Consider the following 27,669-nt stretch of genomic DNA (forward strand, 5'->3'; position numbering starts at 1 on the left):
TTTTACGATGATGTTCTCAAATGGCCTGTTTTGTCCACAACCCAAAGATATTTAGTTTTCTGTCGTAGAGGAGAAAAGAAACCAGAAGATATTTACATTTGAGAAGCTTTCAAATTTGGACATTTTTTCTTAAATAATTATTTAAACAATTTAATTGTCAAAATAATTGGCAAGGTCTTCAACCTGTGAAGTTTGTGAGTTTGACTCCATATAAAATTTAAGTTTAGTTGCTTTATAGACTTAAAGTCTGGACTATGTTGTCCATCTTGTTGACATACTTTCTACTCATTAATATTCCTCTGACAGGACATTGGTAGTTCTGTTTTTTAATTGACAAGAACAAGAAACAAGCAGGTTGTTACAACATAGCACATGTAAATGAAATACCAATGAGAATAGAAAACATAATGTGGATGTAATAAGTAAATAAATAATAGATAATAATAGAAATATGAAATAGAAAATAACTGGATGAGAAAGACGTGGAAACAAACATTTCATAAGAATCCAGAATCTTATTACTCTTTTATCTTGGTAGTCCCTCCTCCAGACCACCAGGTGGCAGTGACGCACCCTCACGTGGTTTTCCATCCTCCAATGATGATGAAGAAGCAGCGTGGTGACGTCTGATCGGAGCAGCACTTCCTGGTTACGGCAGAGCTAACAGCTAGCAGCTAGTTCGCTCCTCTCCGGTTGTTGGTGTTCCTCCTCCTCCTCCTCCTCCGCTCAGCGGGGTCCCGCCTCAGTGTCTTTCGCCGCGGCTTCAGTCACTGACAGACGGACGCTCTGACCAGACTTCCATCGTGAATCCTCCGGGATGTCTTTCCTGGAGAAGCCGTCCCCCGGCAGGCTGCTGCTGGACGACACCGTGCCCCTGACGGCGGTGATCGAAGCCAGCCAGAACCTGCAGTCCCACACGGTGAGTGTTTACTGGAAATAACCGTTAACAATCTGTAGGCTTTTTATTGTAAAACACCCATCTGTTATTCGCTATTGTCAGACAGATGTTTCACAGCTGGTCTGTTTGAAAAAAGTTATTTTTATAGGGCGTTTAAGTCGATCGCTGCGTCACCAGTTCCATTATCGGACACAGATGTAGAAGCCTAATTTCGTCTCTTTTCCTGGAAATTATCAGCTACATCAACCACAGACCACCACTGACTACCACAGTGATCAGTAAAAACCTAACTATCGTTCCTGTTGGTCAGATGATAGGCTCTCGTTTACGTGATGCAACGCTTTAGACTTGCCCCGTTATGGCAGAAGGCAGCTGACCCTGGATCTAAAGATCTGTCACTGATTAAGCAATTTCCCGGAGGTTCTCCTGCTCTCGGCAAACTGCTGATATAAAAGGATTTGGAGTGGAGTCATGACACAGACTGATTGACGACCGAGGAGCTGAAATTATCCCCGTAAAGCCCTTAAAACAGTCGATGATCTGTTGGGCGAAGATTGAGGCGACTTCCACTTAAAAGTTGTGCGTTTTATGGATTCATTGAAACACCGACAAACAAACACGATGTCGAAAACAATATGTTGAGCCGTGTTCAATTTGTCGTGATCTCTGACAACATTCGGCATACTTGCCCTGCACCAAATACCTGTAAATAAAATAAGTAGTTTTTATCAGTCACCATCGACATCTTTCTGCTAACATTGTTATCAAACCATGAGACGGGTATAAATGAGATTTCATTAAACAATTGTTGATTTTTGTATGTCACCTATGCCGAATCGAAGAGAGGATCTATGTGTATGAGTAAATTAAAAATATATGTATTTTAAAAGTTTACGGCTCTGCTAAAATCCATGCAAACAACAAACAGTCGTATTTTCTAATGGGGTTTGGCGCGGCATCTCCCCCGACCATAGTCTTCAAAGGTTTTGGGACAAGCCTATGTACATTGTTACTTTGCGCTAAAATGTGTGCTTTGAAGTCGTGTGAACAGTTAGAAACTACATTCAAACAATGTGATTATCAGCGAAACAGCGCAGGAAAGATAAAGCAGGACATCCGCCGCCTGTCCGATAATGGGCTCATATGTAGTGGGTTTGTTGTTGACAGTCCGGCTGGGATCAGCTGAGCTAGGCAGTTAGCTTAGCATGCTAAAGTCAGCCATCCTTTGATGTTGTTATTGTAAAACAGAACCATAAAATCACAGGAGAGAACAATCTGATCAAGATAAATAATTATATCTACATATTTATGATTTTGATAACCTAGTTACTGGGTTTTTCCACACTTCTATTAGTCTACTCTGAAAATAAACTAAAACACCAGCCTTCCTGTAATTCAGAAGTAAAATATTGCAGATTTGCGTCATTGAGAATCTGTCAGATGACTTTTCAGAATTTGCCAACATGTAAGCAGCTCAAGATAAATGTGATTCTGTGAAAACAGGCATCCATAATACTATAATACTGTACATGGACAGGACAAAACTGACATCTGTTCAGGGCTTGTAGTCAGTTTTATTAAAATTTATTTTATTTTATTTTTTTTTTCAGACAGAATATCTACACCAGACTCAACACTCAAAACAAAGAAATCATAAAACAAGTCAGAATAATTTTAATGAGTTACCTCTCAACTGAAACCTATTATTAAGGACTTAGTCATTTCCTCCTAGCCAGCAGTTACATAAGTCTACAAGTCTTAGTCTTTACTATGAAATAAATTAAAAATAATGCAATGTTGATAGAGACAGTGTCAAAATTATTACTTATTATTTACATGTTCTATATCTACAAGAAGACGAAAAACAATTCAAAGTCACAGACACTTGGAATTTCTAGTAACATCAATTGCAAAAAGTCCAGGACTGGAAAATAACTTTATTTAGCTGTATGTTGTGACACCTACTCCTTTTGTCTAGATATGGATGCCAAAAAGACAAAACAAAACAAAGAAAATAATTTAATATCAATGTTGATTAAATATGGGTCTTCTTCTCTCAATTCTAATACTTCAGCTCGGGGTATCTGCTGATCCGAGTGCTTATTTTCCCAAACTTCCGACCTGTGTAGCTCGCTGTGTGGAACTCATTGAGATCATTTATATGTTATGTAACATGAGGCTGAGGATTACTGTGGCACTAAAACCTGTCTGCAGCTTTCCGTGACTGAATGAACGTAGCAAAAACACTCAGTTACTTCACCACTGTTGTTTGATATTCCTGTTTTTCACAACTTTCCACAAACCCAAGAGCAGTGCAGGTTAAAGGTCACCAGCTTGTTTAATATCCAGTGAAATATAAGACGCATGTCGAGTGGAGAGCTGTGAGGATTCCTACAGCACCTTTCAAGAACAAGACAGTTCACAGTGCTTTATATAACACATTAAATCAGATATAAAAGAAACACAAGGCAATCTAACAAGGAATCCAGAGTCTGTCGGCAGCCGGAATTAGACTGTAAGACGACTGAGAGGATTAGATTCAAGGGAAATTCCATGTTTACAGCATTGATCTTGTTTTCGTAATTTTGTTTATTGGTTATGAGAACATTTTACTCAGCAGCTTGGGTGCAGAGAACCGTAAAAATGCCAACATGATCAGCGAACAGTGACATTCAAACCATTTATTTGGAAATGAAACAGAAAGTAAACACACCCGAAATCTGAGCCCTTTTGATTTATGTTCAGTGTGGCCTTTCCCCTGGAACCACCCACACGAAAAACTTTAGTTACTTTAATTTTTGGAAATTAATTTATGAGGAAAAGGTCATATCATCGTTAAGAAAAAGGTTATGTTTTTAGAACAAAAAGATAACATGTCATCACATAGCCATCAGTTGCTGTTTTCCTTTTCTTTTCTTACTAAATTATATTGTTCAACTAATGATTGATGGCTTAATTCAAGTAAAACTACAACTTTAACCTGAATTTTTTTTTTTAACATAGGAAATTTCTACCTTATTTTTTGCAACATGATTTTTTTTTTTCAACTTTATATCCAAAATATCAAATGTTTCCCCAGATAAACTGACTTAAAAAATAAATAAATTACTTGTACTCTAAGTGCTCACAGCTGGTCGACTGTTGGACAACACACACGGTGACCGCTGATTGAACCTTAAAGGATCATTCCACCCTTTTCCACTTCTATCCATAGTTAGTATATTTCTCCCCCAGTCTTGTCTCAGCCTTTGTGTTGTTTTGTCATCATTATACCTTTCACTTTTTAAAAAAAAATCAGTGTATTAATGGCTGCGTCCTCTTTTGTCTCGCAGGAGTACATCATCCGAGTCCAGAGGGGCGTGTCTTCAGAGAATAGCTGGCAGGTAAATGCACCAGTCACAACCCTCGGGTGTCCTGTAGCTAATTAGAACTCACCTGGGAGAGAACATGGCAACTCTGTCGCCTGAGAAGTTTGTTTAGCAGAAATACTGACTGATGAAAGTGTCCATAACTGATAGGTGTGTGTGTTGTGTGTGTGTGTGTGTTGCAGGTGATTCGGCGTTACAGCGACTTTGATGTTCTCAACAGCAGCCTGATGGTGAGTTTTACATCTTTCACTTACAACTTAATCATTGAATATTTTAAAAGCTGTCAATATAAACTGATACAGAAAAGAGATCAGTTCTTACAGGCTCAGCCTTGTGCTGAAGACACAGAAGTAACTAGTGTCTTCGTGGTCTGACATTTTTAAAAAAGATGACTTATGTCAGAGCAGCAGAATATTGTGAATACCACAAAAGTGCATGGTGTGTTCATACGTACCCTTCTGACAAAATTCTCACAGTAAAGTATGCAGGCTGGTTACAAAATTAAGAAAACAGCAGTCTGGTAACTTAAAATATAAGTCTGTACGTCTTCCAGTCCACATTTACACACAAACACCCGCTGCCACACACACCAGCTCTGTCTTAGCCAATCTCCTTCCTGTTTGGGAAATCTCGACGGCGGTTCGTTGTGTCATCAGTTTCCCAGAAGCCTCGGCTGGTGCTGTTCGAGGGCGGCTTGATGAGCGTTCCTGCGTCGGTGGACTGTTAGTTTTGGAACGGATTTTTAAGGCTGTACTGCACAATGTAAAATCACCGCGTCACTCTCAATCTGTGAACCAGAATCTGTTCAAAAAGCTGCTGAGCGCTCGCTCTGCGCCGCTCCTGCTGATGAGACGGAGCTCATTCTGTGGTTCATTTTTAGCCGTGATAGTGACGTGGCTCCGGGGATGGTAATGTGGGTTCAGACTGAAATATCTCAAAATACTGGATGGATTGCTATGACAAACATTAATTGCGGCCAAATGGTTAATCTTAATGATTTCAAAGAACAGTGTGTAGGATTTAGTGATTTCTAGCTGGAAGATTTAATGCTGCATGGCTGCATCTAGAGCCAGTGGTTGGTTTATCTGTTCTGGGCTACTGTAGAGACATGGTGGGGCAACATGGAAGAGGACCTTCAACCTCTGTAGCTATAAACAGCTTATTCTAACACAACACAAACACAACAATTATTTTTAGGTGATTATACATTAATGAAAACATACTTATGAATATTATATTCCATTCCTGCCATATTATTCTAATTCTTCTAATCCCCTTTAATCTTACACACCTGAACTAAATGATCCCTGATATTTTCTCATTGTGACTTCATGACATGACATTCCCATCATGCTCTGCTGTACTTTGTGTTTTGTGCTCTTTAGCAAGTGTTCAGACCAATCAAATGCAATCATTTTTTTCCAAATGATTGCAGTGTATATGAAAAACTTTTATGTAAATATTTGACAAATAGTATTATAATAGTATTACTAGTAATAGCATTACTCATTATTAGTAGTAGTATTTATTAAAGTTTAAATGTAGTTATATTTTTGACTTGTCTGATAGCCTCTTATTTCATTATGTCAGTTTATTATCCTCAAATTTGTTGTTTTGTCTAAACCCCCTAAAATATTGAGTGTAAGATGATTTAAAGCAGATAAAAGCAAATTTCTGAAGCAGGAAACAGATGTGAGAAGACTTGTAGATTATGGCACCTTTAACTGTTAACAGTCAAAGGTGACACCCCAAGTAAAACACTGAATACATTTTTTTTCTATTATAATATAACCATAGATATTTTAGTTATAACCAATATTTATATAAAAGTAATGTTTCCTGTATTAAATAATAATTGTAAATATTTAAAAGACAACATCAGTGAATCCTTGAAATCAGTAGGAACTAAGAAAATAAGAAGAAATCATGCATATGAACAAAAATGAGAAAATTTGTTAGTAAATGGTTCCTTACCTGAAGCTCATTGAGTCTATGTTAGCATGCTGACATTAGCTTTCAGCTCGGCGCACAGCTGTGCCTCCGTACAGCCTCATAGCCGCCGACGTGGTTGGAAACTTTTGGTCATGTTTAGCTCCTCATTGCATATTTTTGTATTGTGAAGTAACTGTGCCATGATATGCAGGACAAACAAGTCGCCTCCACTGAGTATTTTGAAGTTTAATTCTTTATTTTTCATTTGGACACCCATCACTTTCCACAAAAGAAAACTGAAATGGATGGAAGCAGCTTCCACGTGGTTTCCATTGGAAAAAATACTCACTGAGGTGGAAAACTATAACTGATGAGCTTGTCGATGTGGAAACTTCGGTCATTGACATCAAATTCTGCCCTCAGCCACAACCTTGTTTCCTGTCACCCATATGTGTTAAACATTGATCAGTCATGTGTAAATATGCAACGCTACCAGACTGCAGTGGTCTGTATGCACGCTGTGCTTTTCTAACTCAGTTTCTACTGAGATAATTCAAAATTTTATTTAAAATGGTCTTTTCAAGTGTAGCACAAAAAGTATTTTAATGAGTCAGTTGAACCATTAAAACCTGCCTTTTTATTTAGAGGTAGAAGTTTGATTTTACACTTTTACTAGGTTTCTTGCTAAATACATTTACACATATGAGGAATTTTCCTTAGTGAAAAGTAGAAAAATATAAAGAAAGATCAAAGCAAGTACTGCAGTTTAAGACGCATAAATAGAAAATTGACCATATAAGAGAATAATTACTAATTACTAATAAATACTATGTGTTATTGAAATTAGAGAGCTGTGCAGTTTTCACAGGAGTATGAAAACGTTCACAATAGAAACTTAGACACAGAACTGCTCACAACATCTGAAACTTGTGACCCTGGTGTCAGGAAGGCAGACTCACAAGTTTTATATTTAGTTTTAAAAACTAGTCAGACCTGTTTTGAGTGGGGATTAGATTATGTGTTGTTGACTTTGCAAGTAAATGTCTTTGTTATCATGAAAGAAGAATAGCACTAATCTTGTTTTAAGTAGTTTTATCCTGTTTTAAGAATTCTGGTGGCTGGACATCCTGACTTATTTTGAGAAAAACATTGCTTGTTTCAAGCAACAGAAAGCACATATCTATTTTATGTTTATTTTAGAGAGTTATAGATGCCAAAAAGGTGTGTCTAAAACATAAACATTGGCTGTTTGGTCCTTTTACATAATCAGCATGTTTGTTTCAAATGTGTCATTGTAATCGGTTCAGATTGAGCTCGTCTCAGTGACACACAGCGTCCTATTGATCTGTAGTAAATCTGTAATCAATGGAGCCGCACTGTACCGGACTGGAGTGGTTCTGACTGTGAGATGTATGTCACATTGTCCTGTTTGTGACTTATCTTATGGTCAGGTCACATCATTCCTGGATAACAGGAAGTTAACAGTTTTTCTGCTGAGCTTTCGCCTGCTCATTTCCTTTTGGGGTCTCTCACTGACCCCAAACTCCACTTCAGTCTTCAGTCAACATGCAGAAAACTGTTAGAAACCGCATGTCTGTTTGTCCATCTGTCAATTAAATTCTACTCTCGTCTTCTTTCAAATTCATCGTTGAAACATTGAGAAAAGGACGCCGGTGGACAAAATAAAACGTCTTTAATAGTGATGAGAAAACAAACCGTCTGTACTGTACGACTGGACTCTCTCCCTCTCTCTGTCCCTCCAGGTGTGCGGCATCAGTCTCCCTCTTCCTCCCAAGAAGCTCATTGGAAACATGGACAGGGAGTTCATAGCAGAGAGGCAGAGAGGACTGCAGACCTATCTGGACTCAATTACCCAGCATCCCCTGATTTCCAGCTCACTGTTTGTCAAGAAGTTCCTGGACCCCAACAACTACTCTGCCAACTACACAGGTGAGTCCCCTCGTCTTCATGTTTGTCTGATTCAGAGGTGGAAAGTATCATCAAGTTCTGTGCTGAAGAACAGATTCTACATACTTTATACTACTTCAGTGTCAGTAATGTGTCAAGTTTTGTATGGATGAATTAAAGAGAAAAAAAAAACCACCACAGACAAAAAAAATCTAATACAAATATTTAAACAATACGATAAGAAACAACAAAAGAAAACATATATAGACACAAAACATACATGTTGGTCACCTAATAGTGATTAACATCAGATGGGAAATAAAATAAATAAATAAAAAATATTACAATCCCACCATAAGTACATAAATAATCATCATCAGTGTAGCTGTAGTTGGGTCCTCAAGTTTTATTAAAATATATTATCAGGTTAAGAAACTACTAACTGATGTTTGGCATTTAAAGGTACCATGCTGGAAATATTGTCCCTTGGATTCAGTCCCACTGTGGACGTTTCAAAGAGACGCCGTGGCAGATGTCACATGAACGGTAGCGCATGAACAGCTGGTTTATTGACTATAGAAGCTGTATGTAAGATAAGATAAGATAAGATGCACCTTTATTAGTCCCACAATGGAGAAACTGTGTTATAAGTTGTATGTGTGTATTATGTTATATAAACAGTGATATGAACAGCAGGAAATATATAAATAGGAACAATATAAACAAGATGAAACATAGAAGATTGGAACCATAGAGACAAGATTAAATATATGATATATAACTATATATAAAATATTAAATAATAAACAGACTCAGCAGTTGAATTTACAGCATTTCACATATAAAATATAGATATAAACACAGATATCGCATGATTAAAATTAAGTGTTTATGAACATGTACAGTAAAAACATTGGTTGGTTTTGGTTTTATGTTTGAATATTTTTATAGTCAACAGACAAAAAACTATAATAGACCTGTCATTCTGACATATACAGGGAGCTTGTTTATTTGTTTAGTTACTTAGAAATGTACATTAAAAAGGACCAAAAGATGCCTTAAAATTTAATTTGTATGTTAATAGAATAACTTTTTGTGTTATGTTACATATTAAGGTAAACGGCAAACTGTGACTGATGCTGCGTCTGTAGTTAAAGAGATAAAAAGTGCTGGAGTGTTGTCATGGAGACGGTGTTTGGTTTCAAGGATCCATCCATACACATCAGAACTGAAGGCATTGATTCATGATTATTGGCAAATGAAACACAGCAGTGGGTCTGCGTTTAAGGCAGGAAGCAGCTGCAGGGATTTTGGGGACGGCTGCTGCTCTTGTTTATGTGTTCACATTGACAGCTACTGATTCCAGCAACCACAAACGGATTTTATTGTTTTATTTATGTATTTATTTATTATTGGGGAGTTTTTCCTTAATCTCTCGAGGGGCCACGGGACAGGGGGTGTTGCACGCTGCTCAAATTGTATATCCCCATGTGATATTGGGCTGTACAAATAAAATTTGGCTCGACTTGAAATTGAAGTCAGAATTATATGAAACCCATGAAGCTGGATGATCACATATGCACTAATAAACAGTTTTTACAAAGTCTGTAAGTTTTCTTCAGTAATTATGTCAAATTGCTCATCATTCCCTATTTAATTATTAAGTGATGAAGTAAGGGCTGATGGACGGCAGCACCCTGCAGTGTTTGGTAAAGGGTGAGTTTACATGGACATAAATGTTCAGTCAACATGGACACTGATGAAGACGGTGTTTCCACTGTTATATCTGTCCCTTCAGCAAAGAGATGAAGATCAAGATTTGGGTGGGAAATTTGTCTCTGGCTTATCACCCAAGCCAAAGAGAAGCCTTAAAGAAAAGAGATTATTTTCTTACTCAAGTTAATTAAAGTGTACTCCGTCTGTCTGTCTGTCTGTCTGTCTGTCTGTCTGTCTGTCTGTCTGTCTGTCTCACTCAGAGATCGCCCTGCAGCAGGTCTCCATGTTCTTCAGGTCAGACCCGAAGTGGGAGGTCCTGGAGCCTCTCAGAGACATGGGTAAGACTCAGGATGGATCTGAACCTGACCGGAAAATTGCTTTTTAAGTTTGTGCTTATACATTAAGTTTGTATTTATATATTCATTAATAGGGCTGCAACCAGTGATTATTTTCATGATCAATTAACCTGCATATTATTTTCTCAAACAAACATGTAGAGAAAAGTGAAAAATGGCTATCAGAATTTTCTAAAGCTCGTGTTGATCTCACCAAACTGCTCAAACTACCCAAAGATATTCCTCGTATTGTGACAGAACTCAGACAAAAGCAACAAATTCACTCTGTGACTTTGGTGAATTAAATCAGTAAACCAGACTGTTCTGTATGCAGGAGAAGTGTGGCTGATTAATGACGGTTTCAGTCACTCCACCTGAGAAGGTGTTAACATGAGTATTGATTAATAATCAAATCAATCAAAAGGCAGGCCTGTAAACACATCAGTTGACACCCACTGTTCTCAGCTCTCTGTTTAAGATGAGCATGAAGACAGTGTGTTGTTCTGAAACCTGCAGCTGGTCTGTCACGTCACACTTTCACCCAGCTTTCATGTCATCATTTATCATCACTGATGTTTTTGTTTAGTTATATTTTTGCACATCAAGCAAATTCACAAAAAATGACGAACACAAACAAATGCAGGGAGAGGCAGAAAACTCAGTGGGTTTATTTGAAGCCTCCACCTAAATAATGTAAGAAAAAGTTAAATAATATAACTACATACAAGTGATAAGAAAATATCTAGAATAATAACAATAAATAATCTAATGGTGATTTGTTCACTTTCAAAAAGATATAAAAAATAAAGCAATTAAAACCTGAAATGACCTAAAAGATTTAGAGTAAATTTTAAGGTGGTACTTTCTGAAGTGAGACTGTGTAATGTATTTTTTGCTGAATAAGTTAAAATGAGGAGAAATTTAGCGTTTATCATGAATGCTACAATACTGTTTATACTACACCACTTCAGAAAATTAAGGGAACGCTTCACTATCACTGCACAACACCAAGTCAGTTAAACTTCCGGGATATCAATCTGTCAAGTTACGAAGCGTAGGCAATAGTGAATCAGTTTCACAACCCGCCATGATCATTTCTCTCTGCTTATCCTCCCTGACTGATTTGAGGCACCATGAGGGCAGCATGAAAGCCCGACGTCCTCTCGTGGGACCCGTGCTCACTGCCCAGCACCGTGCAGCTCGACTGGCATTTGCCAGAGAACACTAGAATTGGCAGGAGGAGAGCGGGTTCACAATGAGCACATGTGACACGTGGTGTGAAAGAGTCTGTCACATCTGTGAAAAGAACAGGGAGCCAGTGGTGAACCTGCCAATTCCGGTGTTCTCTGGCAAATGCCAGTCGAGCTGCACGGTGCTGGGCAGTGAGCACGGGTCCCACGAGAGGACGTCCCTCGTTGTGCCTCAAATCAGTCAGGAAGGAAAAGGAGAGAGAAATGGTCTGTGGCCATCACCTGCAAAACCATTCCCATTTGGGGGTTGTCTTGCTGTTGGCTCTTCTGTCCACCTGTCGTCACTTTCATTTGCACCAAAGCAGGTGAAACTGATTCACAGTCACTTAAACTTCATAACTGGATAGATCGATATCCCAGAAGTTGAACTGACTTGGTGTTATTCTATGATGCTTAAGTGTGCCCTTAATTTTATTTTTGCTAAGCTGTTGTAACAGCAGCACACGTGGAAACGTAAACACATGAATTGACAGCCATTGTTGTCAGCTCTCCATTTAAGATGAGGTTGGCGATGGTGTGTCGTCGTGAAACCTGCATCAACCTGCACATGCTGTCACCATTTTTTTGTTTAGTTTTCATTTTTTCACAATTAACAAAAAAAATACACAAAAATGACAAAGATAACAAATGCATCAAGAGGAAGAAAACCCAGTGGGCTTATTTGAAGCATCCAACTAAATAATGTAAAAATATGAAGTAAATTTAATTAATACAGAAAATAATATAACTAAGTAAAAGTGGTGGCAAACTAATAGTGAGCGAATATATGTAGTAATAATGACAAAGAATCGAATGATGACCTGTTCACTTTCAAAAAGAAAGAAAAATAAAACCTTAATTTACCTGACAGATCAGATTCGGAGTAGTAAAGTGTAAAATTGACCTTTTTAAAGTTGTGCTGAATAGCTACAATGCTAAGCTATAGTAACGGCAGCACACGTCGATAAGACTCATAAAGCAATGTCCATTATACAGTCAACAATATTTAACTGACATTTGCTAACATTAACTAACAGGAGCTGCTGGTCAGACCAAGTGAGGCTGTAGCAGCAAAAACACCAGACTGAGGGGAATTTATCAGCGGTGTGTTTTATTTCTTATGATGTCAGCTTTACATTTGTAAGAGGAAGAATGTGTTTCCTCTTCTCTCAAAATGTACCCATTGTCGCTTTAAGGCAAAAGACTGCAATATATTTAAATAAATACTACATACTGTCTAATCTATATTGACAGAGTTACAAATGAAATGACAGGATGTTTGTTTTTTCAGGCTGGAGAATCAGGAAGAAATACTTTTTAATCAAAAACAAAGAGCAGCCTAAGGAGAGGTATCTGCTGAGCTGGGTGAGTAAAATGGAAATCAAATCAAGAGTTAAAAATGCATTATTTGTTTATTTATTTTTTGTTTACATTCATCATGATATATGTTGAACCAGAACCTCATTTCTTAAGGGCTGATAAATCTCATACTCTATTTGCTTTAAGGTTGTTAATTTCTTCATGTTTAAGTCTAATAACTTCCTTACATTATCAGTTTTCAAAATGTAGAACTTTGTTAATGTAAATGTGTGACACGTTTCACTTCCTGTAACAGCAGGAGAGTTTTATGAAGCAGAGAGTAAGTTGTAAAGGAGAGAGAAAGGAAGAAAAGTTTTCTTCTTTCACTTCTCTCTGACAGTGAAACACATCTACACCAAGTGATTCCTACAGTCAGGACCAGATTTAAGTTGATTTAAAGTCAATCAGATTAACTGATGTTGTCCAGTCCACTAACCGAAGGGACTTGGGAGTGTTTTAGTGTGTTTTTTTCTGTATTTCCGTTGCTGAGGTTGTTTGTTGAGCTCAAAACAGGATTAAAGGAATTCTGTTAAGAGTCTTTAATGGATGAAAACTGATTTATTGAATAATATTTCCAAGAAAGTGCATCAGTTAAATTATATTTGTGAAGGAAACCTGGAGGGAAGATTCTAATTATCAAGATAAGTGATTGCTGGTGTGTGTGTTTGTGTGTTTGTGTGTGTTGTAGGTGGATCTGGGTCCTGATAAGTTCCTGTCAGATAAAGACCTGCAATCAGCAATGAAGCTGCTAACCAGCCTCTCTGTACGTACACACACCTCTTACACTAAACACATTAACTACGGATTTTAAAAAACGTACTTTCTAGCACGTGATTTAACATGAAACAGTATTATGCAATGGATATGTATAATTTCTGTGAAAACAGCATGTAAAAAAACAAAAAAGAGCCAAAAACAAGCCAAACCACAGTAACGTTAAGTGGCAGAGTGCCATCTAGAGCGCTAAAGCCGACAAGCCGGATCAACTGAAACCTGAAAGGTAGGTGGTGAAAGCCGCAGCTAAATATAGCTTTAATTGAAACTGAATTCTTTTCTCTCTATCTGTTATCTGTAATTGCAAAATGGCAATGAAACTGTTTCTCTAAGCTGAGAATGAATTTTGAAGTCTCAGGAGTCTGAGGGAAACGGGTAGCAGATTAGATTTAGCTACTAATATTAGAAGTTTAATATGACATTTGTGTGGTGGTACTCTGATGTGTGCTGATTGGTTTTTAAGTTTTTAAAAGTTTTAATAAAAGTGCATGCACATGTCTGTACTTCATGCCACTCCTGCATAAGTAAAAAATCAAAAATTCTCTGCGCAGAACCATCAAAGAAGTCATCCTGTTTGGAAAAAGACGGGCACTTTCAAGAAATAATTTACTTGGCAGGTGATCTGGGCAACCATCTGTGTATCACCATTTATCACAGGCTAACTTCAACCAATCTGATCAGCGACTCTACTGAAATAATAGGAGAGCCCCTGGGAAACACCCAAAACCTCCAAGCTGCAGCCTACACACTGAAAATTAGCGCCTGGGACGCTAATTGTACAAGCGTAAACAAGCTAACACCTGTCATCAGTCATGTAATCATTTTAATGCCAGAGCTCGCCTCCCGATGTGCAAATGTTCCACCAGAACAAGATCCCCTCAACTCTATTTTGTGGCAGCATCCTTGCTGCATCCTGGGCTTCGCGCCGCCCGAGACGGTTATGATTGGTTTAAAAAAATGCAAACTAGGCAGGGCGTTTATTTCCCCATACAGCAGAATGTCAGTGTGTGGAGCCAGACCTTTCTCCAGCGCTGAGTGCTGCGGAGAGCAGCCAGCCTATGTGAGACTAGAACCACTGCGGTTCAACCACAAGTGCATAACTTGAAGCCAGGCAGGATAGATTCTCAGATGATCTTGTGAATCTTGTGAATGCTTCATAAGGTAAAACCTGCATAGCAAAGTAGCCTTATCTATGGACTTCATTTGGTTTGGTGTGTTTAAGAAACCTTTAAGTAACATATTTAAGTCTTTCTTTTAATAAGACTGTATTGATTTCAACATAGAAGACAGACACTTAGCTTAACTGATTGATCTGTAAATGATCAAACTCCTCCTCTTCTTCCTCCTCAGACTCCATATCTGTGTCCGCTGTTGTTCTCCAGCACCAGTGAGTCTTCAGCTCTGCTCATCCGGCCATTCAGTGAGAGAGGCTCTCTCAGAGACCACATCTGTAAGGTACGCTGAGTTCTCGATGGATGGCTGAATGACATCAGAACCCCCCCCACCCCCCCCAAATCACCTCATTCACACACCTTTCAGATGTATGTAGAAAATAGTTCTACTTAAAAACTGTTGACTGTCCTCCTTGCAGGTGAAGCCCAGAGAGAGTTACCTGAAGAAGTACTGCAACCCCAAGAAGAGTCAGGGGCTCGAACTGCAGCACATCAAACTGTACGGCCGCCAGATCCTGGAGGTACACACACTCACACTCACACACACACACACACACACACACTCACACTCACACTCACACACACACACACACACACACACACACACACACACACACACACACTCACACACACACACACACAGAAAAAGGAAGGAAATAAACCACACACACATATCACAAAGTGTTACTTGTTACTGTAGCAGTCTGTGTGTGCGTGCAGGGCCTGAAGCTCCTCCATGATGGCGGCGTATTTTATGGTCACCTGCATACGTCCAACGTAATTGTGGATGACGGCGTGTGTCGACTGATGGACGTAGAGAACGGCATGCTGGGAGTTCCCTCAGCGCTACGACCCGCCTTCACTCAGCTCAGGAAGATCAACGTACGTAAACACAGAGCTGTTTTCTCTTATATTTTTCTCTTTAATGTTTTTGGATGAATTGTCCTGTTTTACTGTGAACAACATCTTGAAAATCCCCCGGTTTCTAAACATGTGCCAAGTGATCCGTAAACGTACGAACATAAAGTTTCTGACACGTATAGACACTGAGAGTTTGTGTGTGTCTGCAGTCCACAGAGAGCATCGACGTCTTCTGCTTTGGACATTTACTGTACGAGATGACCTACGGCCGTCCGCCAGACAGCGTCCCCATAGATCAATACCCTGCTGTCCCATACACTGCTGTGGGTCAGTAAATTTACACACACACACACACACACACACACACACACACACACACACACACACACACACACACACACACACACACACACTCAAACCTTATTATGTAGACACACAGATGCTGTTGTGCCTTCAGATGTTCTGACATGTGGACCTGAAACATCAAGTTTACTGAAATGTCACAGAGTGTCTGTATTATTCCCAGTGTGATCTGCTGATTTCTTGTGTGTCTGTGTGTTCAGTGTCGGTGCTGCAGTCCATTCTGTCCACAGAAGCCTGTAAGAGTGGGATGCCAACAGTGTCAGAGCTCATGCAGACACCGTGAGTTTACCTGTTATACCCACTTTAATGTTGTTTTTCAATTATTAGTATTATTTTTTTTTTCAGTTGCATGTGTAGTTATTATTTAAGGCTGAATGTCAACAAAAAATCTAAGTATCATACATCCATACAGGAAAATACAGTTGTCCAGTTCATGTATGTGATTCCCTTTAATATAAACCGATGTCTGGAATTTGAAATAGGAACTAGAACATCATCTTTTTTGTTGCTGATGAGTCACAATTTATGTTTTTCAGGTTGTTCAGTGACGTCCATCTCCAACACTCAGAAAAACTCCAGATCAAGGTTTGATATTACTTTTTCAGAGTTTGCTTCAGAATATTTACTTAAAACAAAACTGCATAAAACAAAGAAAAAACACCCAACAAGGATGACGATCAAAATGGTAAATATCTGCCTCCCTCTCCACTCCTCCAGGTTCCCAGCAGGCTAAAAGAGGCACTTAAGACGGCTAAGGAGAGTCTGGAGAGGAGGCTGCAGGAGGAGCAGAGAGTGGTGCGTCACGACTTTCATTTTACGTCTTTCTCTCTCTTCTTTTTTTTTTTTTTTTTTAAATCTCTGAGCAGCTCAGCTGGAGACATCTGGGAGGTCAAGGGTACATCAACAATCCCCAGATCTCTGTTTTAAATCAGTGACCTTCCAAATAATTTCGACATATTACTTGCTCCAGAGAGGGATTTTAGCTACCTCCTGCAGAAAAAAAGGGCTGTGGAAAAGTGTTGCGACATAGTTTCCCACAACCTTTACATGTTGCATACACAGAAACTCCATGCTGACATCAATGTGGAATTATTTGAAGCTTTTCTTCCTGTAATGTCCTCTGGATGCTGCCTCCAGGAACAGGCAGCAGTGAAAGTTTGACCCTCAGCAGCTACTTTCATGAGGCACATCACATGAGATTCAGCATATGGGGACATGATTGACTAAAGTGTTTCAACCTATCAGGCCTATCACAGTCAACCTATGGTGGATTGTCTCTGAATCTCTTTTAGGTGATGCAGGGAGTTTTTGTGCAGATACCTATTGCTGACATTAGCTATGGTCACTTGCACTTAGTTTACCTTTATACTTCCTTTCAAAGTGGCAATAAAAGTTTGACATGGTCCCAGCTGTCTCAGTAAGTATTGCACATGGGGGGTTTTTGGACGCTGTTTTGCGGATGAATTCTTTGTCTGTGAGGAGATGTTAGCCAACTTCTGTTATAACAGTTGGCTTCCTAAACCACAGCCACTTCCAGCTGCTTCTGTCTCCTACAGTCACTTTCTTGGAGTGAATAAGCAACGACAAAAATGTCAAAGTAGAAATTAGAGAAGTTATTGGTCGCATTTGAAGCAGGAACTTTTATATCCAATAACAGTAACAATGTTAATAAAGCACGAACAATCTTTACTGGTCTTGAATTAAACTTTGGGTCCTCTTTGTCTGAGGATAAGACAAGACCGAGTAAAAATATGTTCACTTCCAAGGCTTTAAAAAGTAGTCTTGAGACCAAGACACATGTTAAGTACGCCAACACCAGTAGGCAGAACCTAGATTAAGCAGCATTTGATCAAACATTAACCTACGTTAGTGTCCTCACCTCACTGTAAATGCAGACATATACTGGGGCGACATCACGTCTGATGAAAGCATCTCGATTCTGCTCTTTAGCTGTAACAGTTATCAGTTTTCAGTCCAGGTTTTATGAAAAGGTTGCATATTGCAAATATTAATTTTGCAATATGTCCGAAAGATAACATTGTGTGTTCTTGTTTGATTAAAGCTTCATCAGCACAGGAGGCTGACCAGAGCTCAGTCTCACCACGGCTCAGAGGAGGAGAGGAAGAGGAGGAAGATTCTGGCGAGGAAGGTAAGCAACAGTCTCCCACACACAACAATACAAAGAAACCTCGTGACATCTGAATATCAACATGAACAAACGTGTTGGCTGGTTGCTTGTCAGTTTCATAATAAGACAGATTATTTTAAAAGCATTCAGATAAAACTGCAGCTATGACTAAGACTCATGGGATATTTTGACACTGTTTTGTCTTTGTTAGAACAACAAGATGTTCACATTTGATTTCTCTGTACAGTGGTTACCCAGAGAACTGAGATAACTGTGCAGTTATCTCAGAATGAGGACAGAAACTAACATGCGACCCGTTTCAACTGTTTCAAAAGGCTGAAATGAAATACATGAGTTTAAAAGCGCGTCTGTTTAAGATTAGAGGCCAGACTTCAACTTTGCAAGCATACAAGAAGTAGCAGCCTACATTTAACATACAAGTGATGTATGTTACCTATAATGAAGGGATGATACAGTGAAGTCTAAAACAATGTTGTGTTTTTATCTTTTCAGAAGTCCAGACAGTCGGCGTATGAAAATGAAGAAGACGTCTCCGTCAGAAACAACAATAACTCTGGTAGGTCGCTGCTGTTACTGCCCTCAACAAACACTTAACCTGGTCAGTTATTTAGTTTGCCAGCTACTAAGTCTTTGTCCTCTCAAACTAGCTAAAGCTAATTGATTCACTAGTCTGCATGATAGGTATTGCTTAGGTTACCTCAGTATTTTATGTTTTATATATTTATGTGGGTAGTCTGATGGGATTTACAACATAATAAAAGAGGTCAAACAATAATCCCAGGACATTAGCTGCTCTACAGGTAGGTGGTGTGTCGCTAGTTAGTTTCTAAACATGTTAGGTAGATACACACTCAGACTAGGTTGCACTAACAAAGATTAATTAATTCATCTTAGTTTAGTTCTAATCAGAGTTTTGCAGAGCTAGGTGCTTACCTAAATCAAAATAAATCAGTAAATAAAAAATACGTGTTGTCATCATAGGAAGTAGTAAAGAGGGAAAAACGCTAACTTTCATCTGCTTTGTATTCCTTCACAAATGTTGAATTGGTTTCTCGCTAGCCAGAAAGTTAACAAAATGTTAGATTGTTTGCTAGCTAGCTAAAAAGTTTTTAAAAAGTTTAATTGTTGGCTAACTAGCCAAAAAGTTACATAGTTTGCTAGCATACTTAAAAACAAAAATGTTCAGTATAAACATTGTATTTTTGAGGCCTGATAAATGTCCTTCCTCATAAAACATTTGCAGAGCTGATTTTTGGAAGAATGTGGACACTGACGTCGTTTACATCCATGGTTGTTAGCATGCTAGTTGGCTAGTCACTGTCTTTCTTGATGCATTGCCACTTTTCTTTGAACACCACCAGCTGTAGATGAGTTGAACTGAGTGAAATCATCAGCGGGACTCTGTATGTTGCAACAACATGATTAATGTTTATTTTTCTGTCTGTCTTTAGGTTCAGGAGCCAGTTCCCCTCCCACATGTCCCTCCTCCCCCACTCCCCCGTCCACCACAGGTATGTTTGTCTGTCTGTCTGTCTGTCTGTCCTCTCATTTGTCTGTTCAACTGTCTGTTTCTCTGCCCTCCCACCCATCTTTCTTCTCTGTCTGTCTGTCCTCCCACCCATTTGTCTGTCTCTCTGTTTGGAAAAGTATTGGACAGACTGTGTATCTCCCCCTCGTGGCGAGAACCCGCTGAGGCAGTGGTGTGTCTCAGCACGCTGCTTGGATCAATAACAGCATCTTTACCATGAACTCTGAATTTGTGCCCTCAACTTTAATCTGAAATGTGCATGTGTGATGATGAAGACTAATTGTTTGACTTGACCTGTTTGTCTCTGTCTGTCTGTCTGTCTCACCTCTTCTCTCGTCATGGTTTTCAGACAGGTATCTGTCTCTGCTGTAGCACTGTGTCTTACTCACTGAGTTGTGTCTCTGGTTAGTCTGACGCAGGATAGGAAACACCCATGTTTGATTGAGCAATATTCCTAATGTTTCTTATTGACGAGAAATCTCATGATATGACCTAAACCAACAATGTGTCAGTCCGTCTCTCAATACTTCTCGACTCTGTGGCTCTCAGGCTTAAAGGGATAATTCACATTATTTGAAGTGGGGTTGAAGGAGGTTATTATCCATAGTTAGAGTATTACAAGGATGAGTACCAACATGGAAGCTAAGTTTTATTGTCCATTAATGCAGGCTATAATGGAAACTTGTCTTTCACTGGTGCATGACACATAATAATACAATGTAGTACATATAAAAACATCAAATGGACATAAAAGGACAAAGCTGTGATCAACGGGAGTAGGAGATGAAAGTTAAATTAAAGAATTGACTTGTGGCAGTTAAAAACTAAATCTTAAATAATAACTGTAAAGTGCTGTGTGTGTGTTGGCTCAGCTCAGTGACTCCTCAAGTTTCTCCTTGGTTGCTGTTGAGCTGCACAATGACAGTGTGCATCTCCATCCCGACTGCATCATCTTAAAAATGATGTGAAGGGGCTGGGATGTGTCACTGAGGATTTTGTTAACTGCTTTTGCAGCAAAAGATATTTTAGCCAACTTAAAAAAAAGTCCCACCTAAAAAAATCAATATCATTTTAGGTGTATGCTATATTTAGAATATTTTCACCACTTTACCTTGCCATCAAACAGTTTTTTCCAACAGGAAACCACCGTTACAGAAGCCAAATATTGCTCTCACTCACTAAACCAAACTCCATTGGCAAAATCAGTCATTTTTACCTCTCAGAACTCAGGAGTTCCTGGTCTCCCGCAGCTTAATTTAGTTTGTTTGTGTTACTTTCTGACTTCACTGAATCCAAACTAATATTTAAAACACAGAAGTCACACCATTACACAAGCTAATTAACCGATCGAGGCAGCAGTAGTTGAGCAACTGTGAGGTAAAATTACTGTTTTTGTCAAAGGAGTCTGGTGCCTTTGGAGAGAGTAATATTTAGCTTTTATAACAGTGGTTTCCCATCTGAAAAGGCTCTCTGAGAGCAACGTAAAGCAGAAAAAAATATTAAATGTAGTATCTACTGTAGGTAAAACACTGACTATCAATAAGTACCTCATACAACCCCACTTCAAAAAACTGGCATGTGGCATCAGTTTCCTACCCTGGTGTTAGCCTCTCCTCTCCTCCCTCTTCTCTTCCTCTCTCCTCTCCTCTCCTCTCCCCTCCCTTTTCTCTTCCTCTCCTCCTTCTCTCCTCTTCCTCTCCTCTCCGTCCTCGTGATACTGTGTAAATGCTGATTGGTTCACTGAACAGATAACTGTCATCTCCCTCTCTCTCTTCTTCCTGTGCCGTCTCCACCATAGAGCATGCTCCATTCTGACCGTGTCGTTGGGTAAAGTAAAATGTCGATTTATAATGTCGATGATGCTGGTGATGATGATGATGATGAAGGTCTCTGGTGGTTTTTAAAGCTGCCGTACACCCTGGCTTCCCAGCAAGCTCCTTGTCACAGAGATCTGCTTCATGCTTATGATCTCAAATTATGAGGAAAAAATCACTTACAAAAAGAAAAGAAATTTAAAAATGGATGGAGTGAGAGCACACGTCCATATGGATCCAGCCTGGAGAAGTGGGATTTTGAGTTAGTAGTTTCCAGACACTGAAAAGTGTTGAAACTTATTTAAGAAGGTTTTGTTGTCAATAATACAGACACGAAACATCTAAAAATAGCCTGACTGATATTGGATTTATGTGGCTGATACAGATATTGATGTTTGATATTTTAAAAAATACAAATTTATGTAAACACATAATCCAAATCTTGATACACTGTAGGGCCCCCAGATTTGTTTGGTTGTTTTTGTTGTGTTTTGTTTATTGTTCAATTGTATATCTTGTCCGCGTGTTACAAGATCCATAATTATTTGGATATTTTACATTGTGAAAATAAATTCTCCGGTGCTCTCTGGTGGACAAACTAGGTAATGGTGACACTGTTCTACTTCCTCTTTCAACCATCTCAACCTTAAAGTGCCAATTTAGAACATGTACTGCTTCTAATGCTGCATTCAAGACAACTCAGAACTCAAGAATGTCCGTCCCTCAACGAGCAAAAGTACAATTAAAGACTACTGTAAATGATGACCCATAATCCGACATGCAAAATAAAGTATATTTGCTTGTATTTAAAGGGATAGTTAAGCTTATTTAACGTGGGTTTGCATGAGATACCTATCTACAGTCAGTGTATTAACTTCAGTAGATGGCTGGTCAACACGCCTCCAGTTTGGAGAAGCAGCAGGAGTTCTGGTGTAGGAAGCAAAGTAATGACCTGCTGTGGACAGGGTCAGCAAGACAAGGTGTTTTAGCCACCTAAAATATGGGTCCACCTCAGAAAAAAATCAACATCAGCTTAAAACCACTGTTTTATAAGCTTAGTATCGCTCTCTCCAAACCAACCAAACTCCATGGATGAAAATCAGTCAGTTTAGCAAGAAGAACACGTGAGTTGTTGGTCTCCTGCTGCCTGAGTTTGTTAGTTTGTTTGTATTATTGTGTGACTTTGGTGTTTTAAAAGGGTAGTTTGGCTTGACCAAAGTCGCACAAAAAAACTAACAGATCGAGGCAGTGTGAGATCAACAACTAGCCTGTTCTACAAGGTAAAACAGCTGATTTCATCCATGGAGTTTGGTTGGCTTGGACTGAGTGATATTTGGCTCAGAATGGTAGTTTTCTGTCAGGAAAAAGCTGTCTGACAGCAAAGTAAAGTGGTGAAAATATTCTAATGTTGATGTTTTTAGGTGGAGGTTTTTTAAAATTGGCTAAAATATGTTTTGCTGCTGACCCTGTCCACAGCAGGACGCTGCTCAACTTCTGTGCTGGTGCTCTCCCTGTTCGTCCAGACTGGTGCCGTGCTGACCTACTGTGAGGATTACACTGATAATTGTTCATACAACTCCACATTCACTAAATCAAACTACCCCTTTTAATTAAAATAACATATCCACTATGCCGTTAATGTTGTCCAATATTTTCCAAGTATAAACGTGCTGTGAAATAAAGAGCATAATGATGTCTGTTGCCTCATGCATCATTTTCCCTCCTCTGTTTTTTACATTTATGCACAGAGGCTGACCTGCTGAGGCTTCAGTTGTGTGTAAAGAAACATTTTGTCACAGCCAGTTTGCACCTGGAACGCTTTGAGGTCGGAAACTGGGAACTCCCGACCTCCAGCTTTGACTGGAATGCAGTATTAGTCTAAACCGCTTGAAGATGGTTGAAAGAATTTATTTTTTTCTATAAGAAAAAGTAGACTGAAGGTAGAAATGTGTCGGTGGGAAAAGGCCCAATGAGATCTGGAGTGAAGAAGCCTGGAACAGGGTGTATGCACATCTTTATGAAAACCTTCACAATCTGCAATGATGCCCAAAACCTCACAGAGAGTCCAACTCGTCCCCAATTCAGACCCGCTGTTCTCATTGGAGATTGTGATCTGTCAGTTCTGTCTGTCAGTCTGCTCGGTCAGTCAGTCACAGCACGTCTTGTTTCTGTCCTGTCTGTCTGGTCTGCTCGTGTCTGTGTGTTTGGGACGGGCTGTCGCAGTGGGTCATCAGTTTCTTTTGCACCCATAGGTTTTCCTTTCAGTCTTATAGAGCTGCTCTACAGTTGACCAAACCCTTCATTTGCATTTGTTTAGTTTAAAGGGACAGTTCACCCCAAAATCAAACACATTTTTTCCCCTGGCCTGCAGTGCTATTTATCCGTCTAGATGTTTTTGGTGTGAGTTACAGAGTTTTGAAAAAATCGGCTGTAGAGATCTACGCAGAAATCTCTGGTAGAAAGAAAGTAGTTCTGGAAGGTAGTTCCTGCTCGCACCAAGGTCTCTGGATTATCTTGAGTAACCAGGTCATGGTTTTTGGAGAGAGAGACTAGTTTTAAATTTTTTGAATTTATTTTTTTGAGCACCACAAGCCGGTCGTCATTTAGTCCCATTATATTGGAGAGAAGGCAGACATTTCTATGGCCGATATAACTCTGAAAAAAAATCTGGATGGATAAACGGCACTAATGGCCAGGGGAAAAATATGTATTTTTGATTTGAGGTGAACTGTCCCTTTTAATATTCAGATAATACATCAAATGTGAAGCAGATCCAACTCTTTTGCACTAATGTTGGTCTCTTTACACTGGCAGGTTTTCATTTTTGAGCACATAAACTGCAAATTGTTTATAGTTTACATCATTTTTGACAATTCTGGAGAAACCAAACCTCTCAGTGTCGGTGACCTATTTTTGGTTCTTTTTTTTTGTTGCTACAAATAACTGCATTTCATTAAGTTTCTTAGACAAGAAAAATACTGTTTCCACAGATATCTGGGGGAGTCACCAGTCACTTGGTGGTGGTGTTTACTTCGGAAACACAGCAGCACATAAATCAAGCGCAGGTTATTCTTCCAGCATGTGATCACAGATCTGAGCACATACTTCACAATTAATTGTGAAATGTGGCAGAGCCGAGCTCCGATCTGAAACATCTGATCACAGCGGTCTCTGTGGACGTGACTGAAGAGTCACAGTCAAGCACTAAAGGTCACTGTGGCTGCTAAACGTAATGGAAGTCAGTTTGTTCCACATCCATCCTGGAAATAATCTGTCACCACTGCAGGCCTTAGTGGTTCATAGAAGTAAAATTCTTTTTTTTAATTTTTCACAGCCAGAAAACTTTTTTTCCAGAGACAATATCATATAAACATGATAATTGTCTCCTGCAGTGGCAAGTCTCTCCAGGTTTGGTTACATCTGTCAGGCTGACAGATGTGCTTTCATTATGTTGCAGAAAATTCACTGTGCAGTCAGACAGAAGGTTGCAGCTTCTGGCTTCTGCTTTACCTTCATGTTGGAGCTCCCCAACTTTTTGTTTCTCTGCCTGCATCACTGGGTTTCATTCGGTTCGGGATGCAAAATGGCACAACTGATGGGGATGTCCAGGGTTGAGGCTCAATTCACCATCAGTTCACAGCAGATCGAAGCACAGCACACAGCAACAGAGCTGGAAGCTGGAAACAACTGCAAGTCCCAGTGAGCACTGCTGTAAGGATTATCCAATCAGAGAGCTTCAGATTCTGTTGCCATGCGGCTGATGGTGAGGAGAAGTCAGAGGTTGAACCTTGTGGAGCTCCATGTGTAAATTCATATTTGGATTTTGGATCAACTCTGACTTCAGTCTTTCTCCATAGCAACAGCTACTGAGGCTCATGGGTAGTGTAGTTTTTTAGGGTTATTACGTGTTCTGAAACATAATGAACTAGATGAAACATTTCTAAAACATTTCTAATTGATGCAGTTACATAACCAAATGCAAATGTATTTACTTTAGGATCCACGTAAGGGTCGGTATCAAAGCTCGGTTTTGTTAAACTGTAAAAAAAAACTGTTAAATGTAAATAGTTAAATTAAAAGTTATGTTGAAACTGATGGTGGATTGAGTCCAGCCTGGACACTGGTCTGCAGGCGCTGGTCTCACAAAGATTAACTTTTACTACTCTGATAAATTCAGTGGTACCACGTTGTATTAAGTCAGCCTTTATAAAGGGTTCATAGGTTGTAACTAATAGCTTCAGTAATAGTCAATATGCTTTATAAATCAGATATGTCATTGATCACAACAAAGTCTGAAGCGTGAGGCAAAGATTACAACGTGTTGTGAATTTGAGTCATAACTCAAAGTAAAAATATGTGCATCATATCAGTTTGACTCACGCTTCTGTGGATATCATTGTCTCTTACGTCTGTCACAAACCAACCTTCATAAACCCGCAGAAAGAAAATCACAGAAGAAAAAAAGGGTTTTTATATCTTTAGAACTAGTCTGAGAATCAAAAAGTCTTTAGCTTCTCTTCAGTATCAAAGTAACCCAGTGATCCAGAGACGGCATCATTTTAATGGTGTCAGTTTGCCAAAGTGGAAACATATATAGGCCAACTTTTTGGTTATTTGGTTGGTAAAAATCCTTACTGGATATTAGCATCACACTTGACTGTCTTTTTCTGTCTTGGTCACTGGATCACTGCTTCAGTTCCCTTCTTGAAAAAAAATCTGCAGACTTTTTTTGGACCAAAATCCATTTAGGTATAAATAGGCATAAATTAGGTATTAAGTGGCTCTATGGCTTATAAACTGCTTTATAAAGCATCAGTAAATTGTCTGTCTGCCTGTCCTCCATGCTTAGTCTTCATGGAAGCAAAGAGGCGAAAACAGTTGATTTATTTGACTGCTCCTTAAAGCGTTAGTTCAGATTATTTGAAGTGGGGATGTGTGAGGTACGTCTCCATTGTCAGTGTATTACCTACAGTAGATGGATCAGCAGCAAAACACCTGTCAGCCACTTAAAAAAACATCAATATCACTTTAAGTGTTTGCTATAGTTACTATATTTTCACCACTTCACCTTGCCGTCACACAGCCTTTTCCGATGTGAAACTGACATTATATAAGCCAAATGTCACTCTCTCTCACTCAACCAGACTCCTAATCTTTGTGCGACCAGCTCCTGGGGAAACTGGGTGTTACCACAAGAAACCAGTAGTGTTGTTCTCTCACACTTCCTTTCGTTCTTCTTTCTGTCCATCCAGGAGCCCAGACTGCTCCTCCCCCTCCTCCACCGCCTCCTCCTCCCCCTCCTATGCTGGACTCCTCCTCCTGTCCTCCTCCTCCTCCTCCTCCTCCTCTGTCCTCCCCTGATGGAGCAGGAGGAGGCCGCAGCGCCTTGCTGAGCTCCATCCAGAACTTCAGCAAGGGCAAGCTGAAGAAGGCCGAGACCACCGACCGCAGCAAACCAATCATCTGACCCCGCCCGCCCCAACCACAACCTGTCCTCGACTGGGTTGACTGTCACTACGGCAACATGACCGACCCGCTGGTTCTGCACTGTGGTCTGGACCAGTTCACATCGTCGCTCCTCGAGATGTGGAAAGGAATCACTAACAAAAAAAAAATCCAAGTACCGTTTTAGTTTTTATCGCTTTTTCTGCTTTTAAATTTTTAAAATCTCTTGCTGTGGTTTGAGAGAGTGGAGGATGGACGGGGGGGTGGGGGGGTGGGGGGGGGTCGCCTTTGGACAATCATTCTCTGACTGCGACAGACACCAGGCTCCAGATTTAAAAAAGTTGGTAAACTCAAATCTGATCCTGGTGAGCTTTTCTGGTTGACCTGCAGCTTCAGCAGGCAGCCAGCCGGCTTCTTCTTTCTGCTCTGCAGGTTTGTAAAAGTGGTGGTTGAATGTTTGGAATTTGAACTTTTGGAGCCACTGTGGACGTTTCATCCTGCTGGATGATGAGGTTGGATTTCCTGGATCCAAAACTCTGTCGTCAGCGCTCTGACACTGTCATGGCGCTGTACCAATCCTGATCCTGGAGCAGCAGCAGCAGAGAAACTGGCCCAGACTGCAGCTTTCCCTCTTTAAAATCATCTCTGAAGTCAGCAGGCTCTGAAACTGGAACTGTTTCACTGCAGGACGTCAGTGGCAAAGAACAACTACAGAACATCAACAGAGCTATGCTGCAAAAAATGTCCATCATTAAGTTATTTCTGTCTATAATTAAGTCCCAAAAAAGTTCTTTAAAAAAGTGAAAACATATTCTGGT

At 39.6% G+C, this 27,669-nt stretch overlaps 1 protein-coding gene across 2 annotated transcripts; it reads left to right on the forward strand.

Moving 5' to 3' along the window:
• The first annotated feature begins 448 nt into the window (after positions 1-448).
• Positions 449-27,116, forward strand: pxk (PX domain containing serine/threonine kinase). Of its 2 annotated transcripts, XM_084739484.1 has the most exons (19): positions 449-919; positions 4,231-4,281; positions 4,449-4,496; positions 7,962-8,148; positions 10,083-10,160; positions 12,678-12,751; positions 13,434-13,508; positions 14,870-14,974; positions 15,111-15,212; positions 15,412-15,573; positions 15,762-15,879; positions 16,116-16,194; positions 16,452-16,500; positions 16,633-16,710; positions 17,978-18,064; positions 18,557-18,620; positions 19,516-19,575; positions 21,391-21,419; positions 26,659-26,787. In XM_084739484.1, exons 1-18 carry the CDS (start codon positions 818-820, stop codon positions 21,405-21,407), a joined length of 1,536 nt encoding a protein of 511 aa, XP_084595610.1. In that variant the 5' UTR covers positions 449-817; the 3' UTR covers positions 21,408-21,419; positions 26,659-26,787. The 2 variants fall into 2 exon arrangements, with proteins under 2 accessions (XP_084595610.1, XP_084595606.1); XM_084739480.1 differs by lacking the exon at positions 21,391-21,419 and having other exon boundaries at positions 26,659-27,116.
• The last annotated feature ends 553 nt before the right edge of the window (positions 27,117-27,669 follow it).

Source organism: Lutjanus erythropterus, chromosome 2, assembly GCF_056507025.1.
Source record: "Lutjanus erythropterus isolate fLutEry1 chromosome 2, fLutEry1.hap2, whole genome shotgun sequence".
Taxonomy (NCBI): Eukaryota; Metazoa; Chordata; class Actinopteri; order Lutjaniformes; family Lutjanidae; genus Lutjanus; species Lutjanus erythropterus.

Coding starts and splice junctions, on each gene's coding strand:
- pxk (XM_084739480.1), top strand. CDS start 818: ATGTCTTTCCTGGAGAAGCCGTCCCCCGGCAGGCTGCTGCTGGACGAC. Junction 920..4,230: donor AGAACCTGCAGTCCCACACG/GTGAGTGTTTAC, acceptor TTTGTCTCGCAG/GAGTACATCATCCGAGTCCA. Junction 15,213..15,411: donor ACGGCCGCCAGATCCTGGAG/GTACACACACTC, acceptor GTGTGCGTGCAG/GGCCTGAAGCTCCTCCATGA.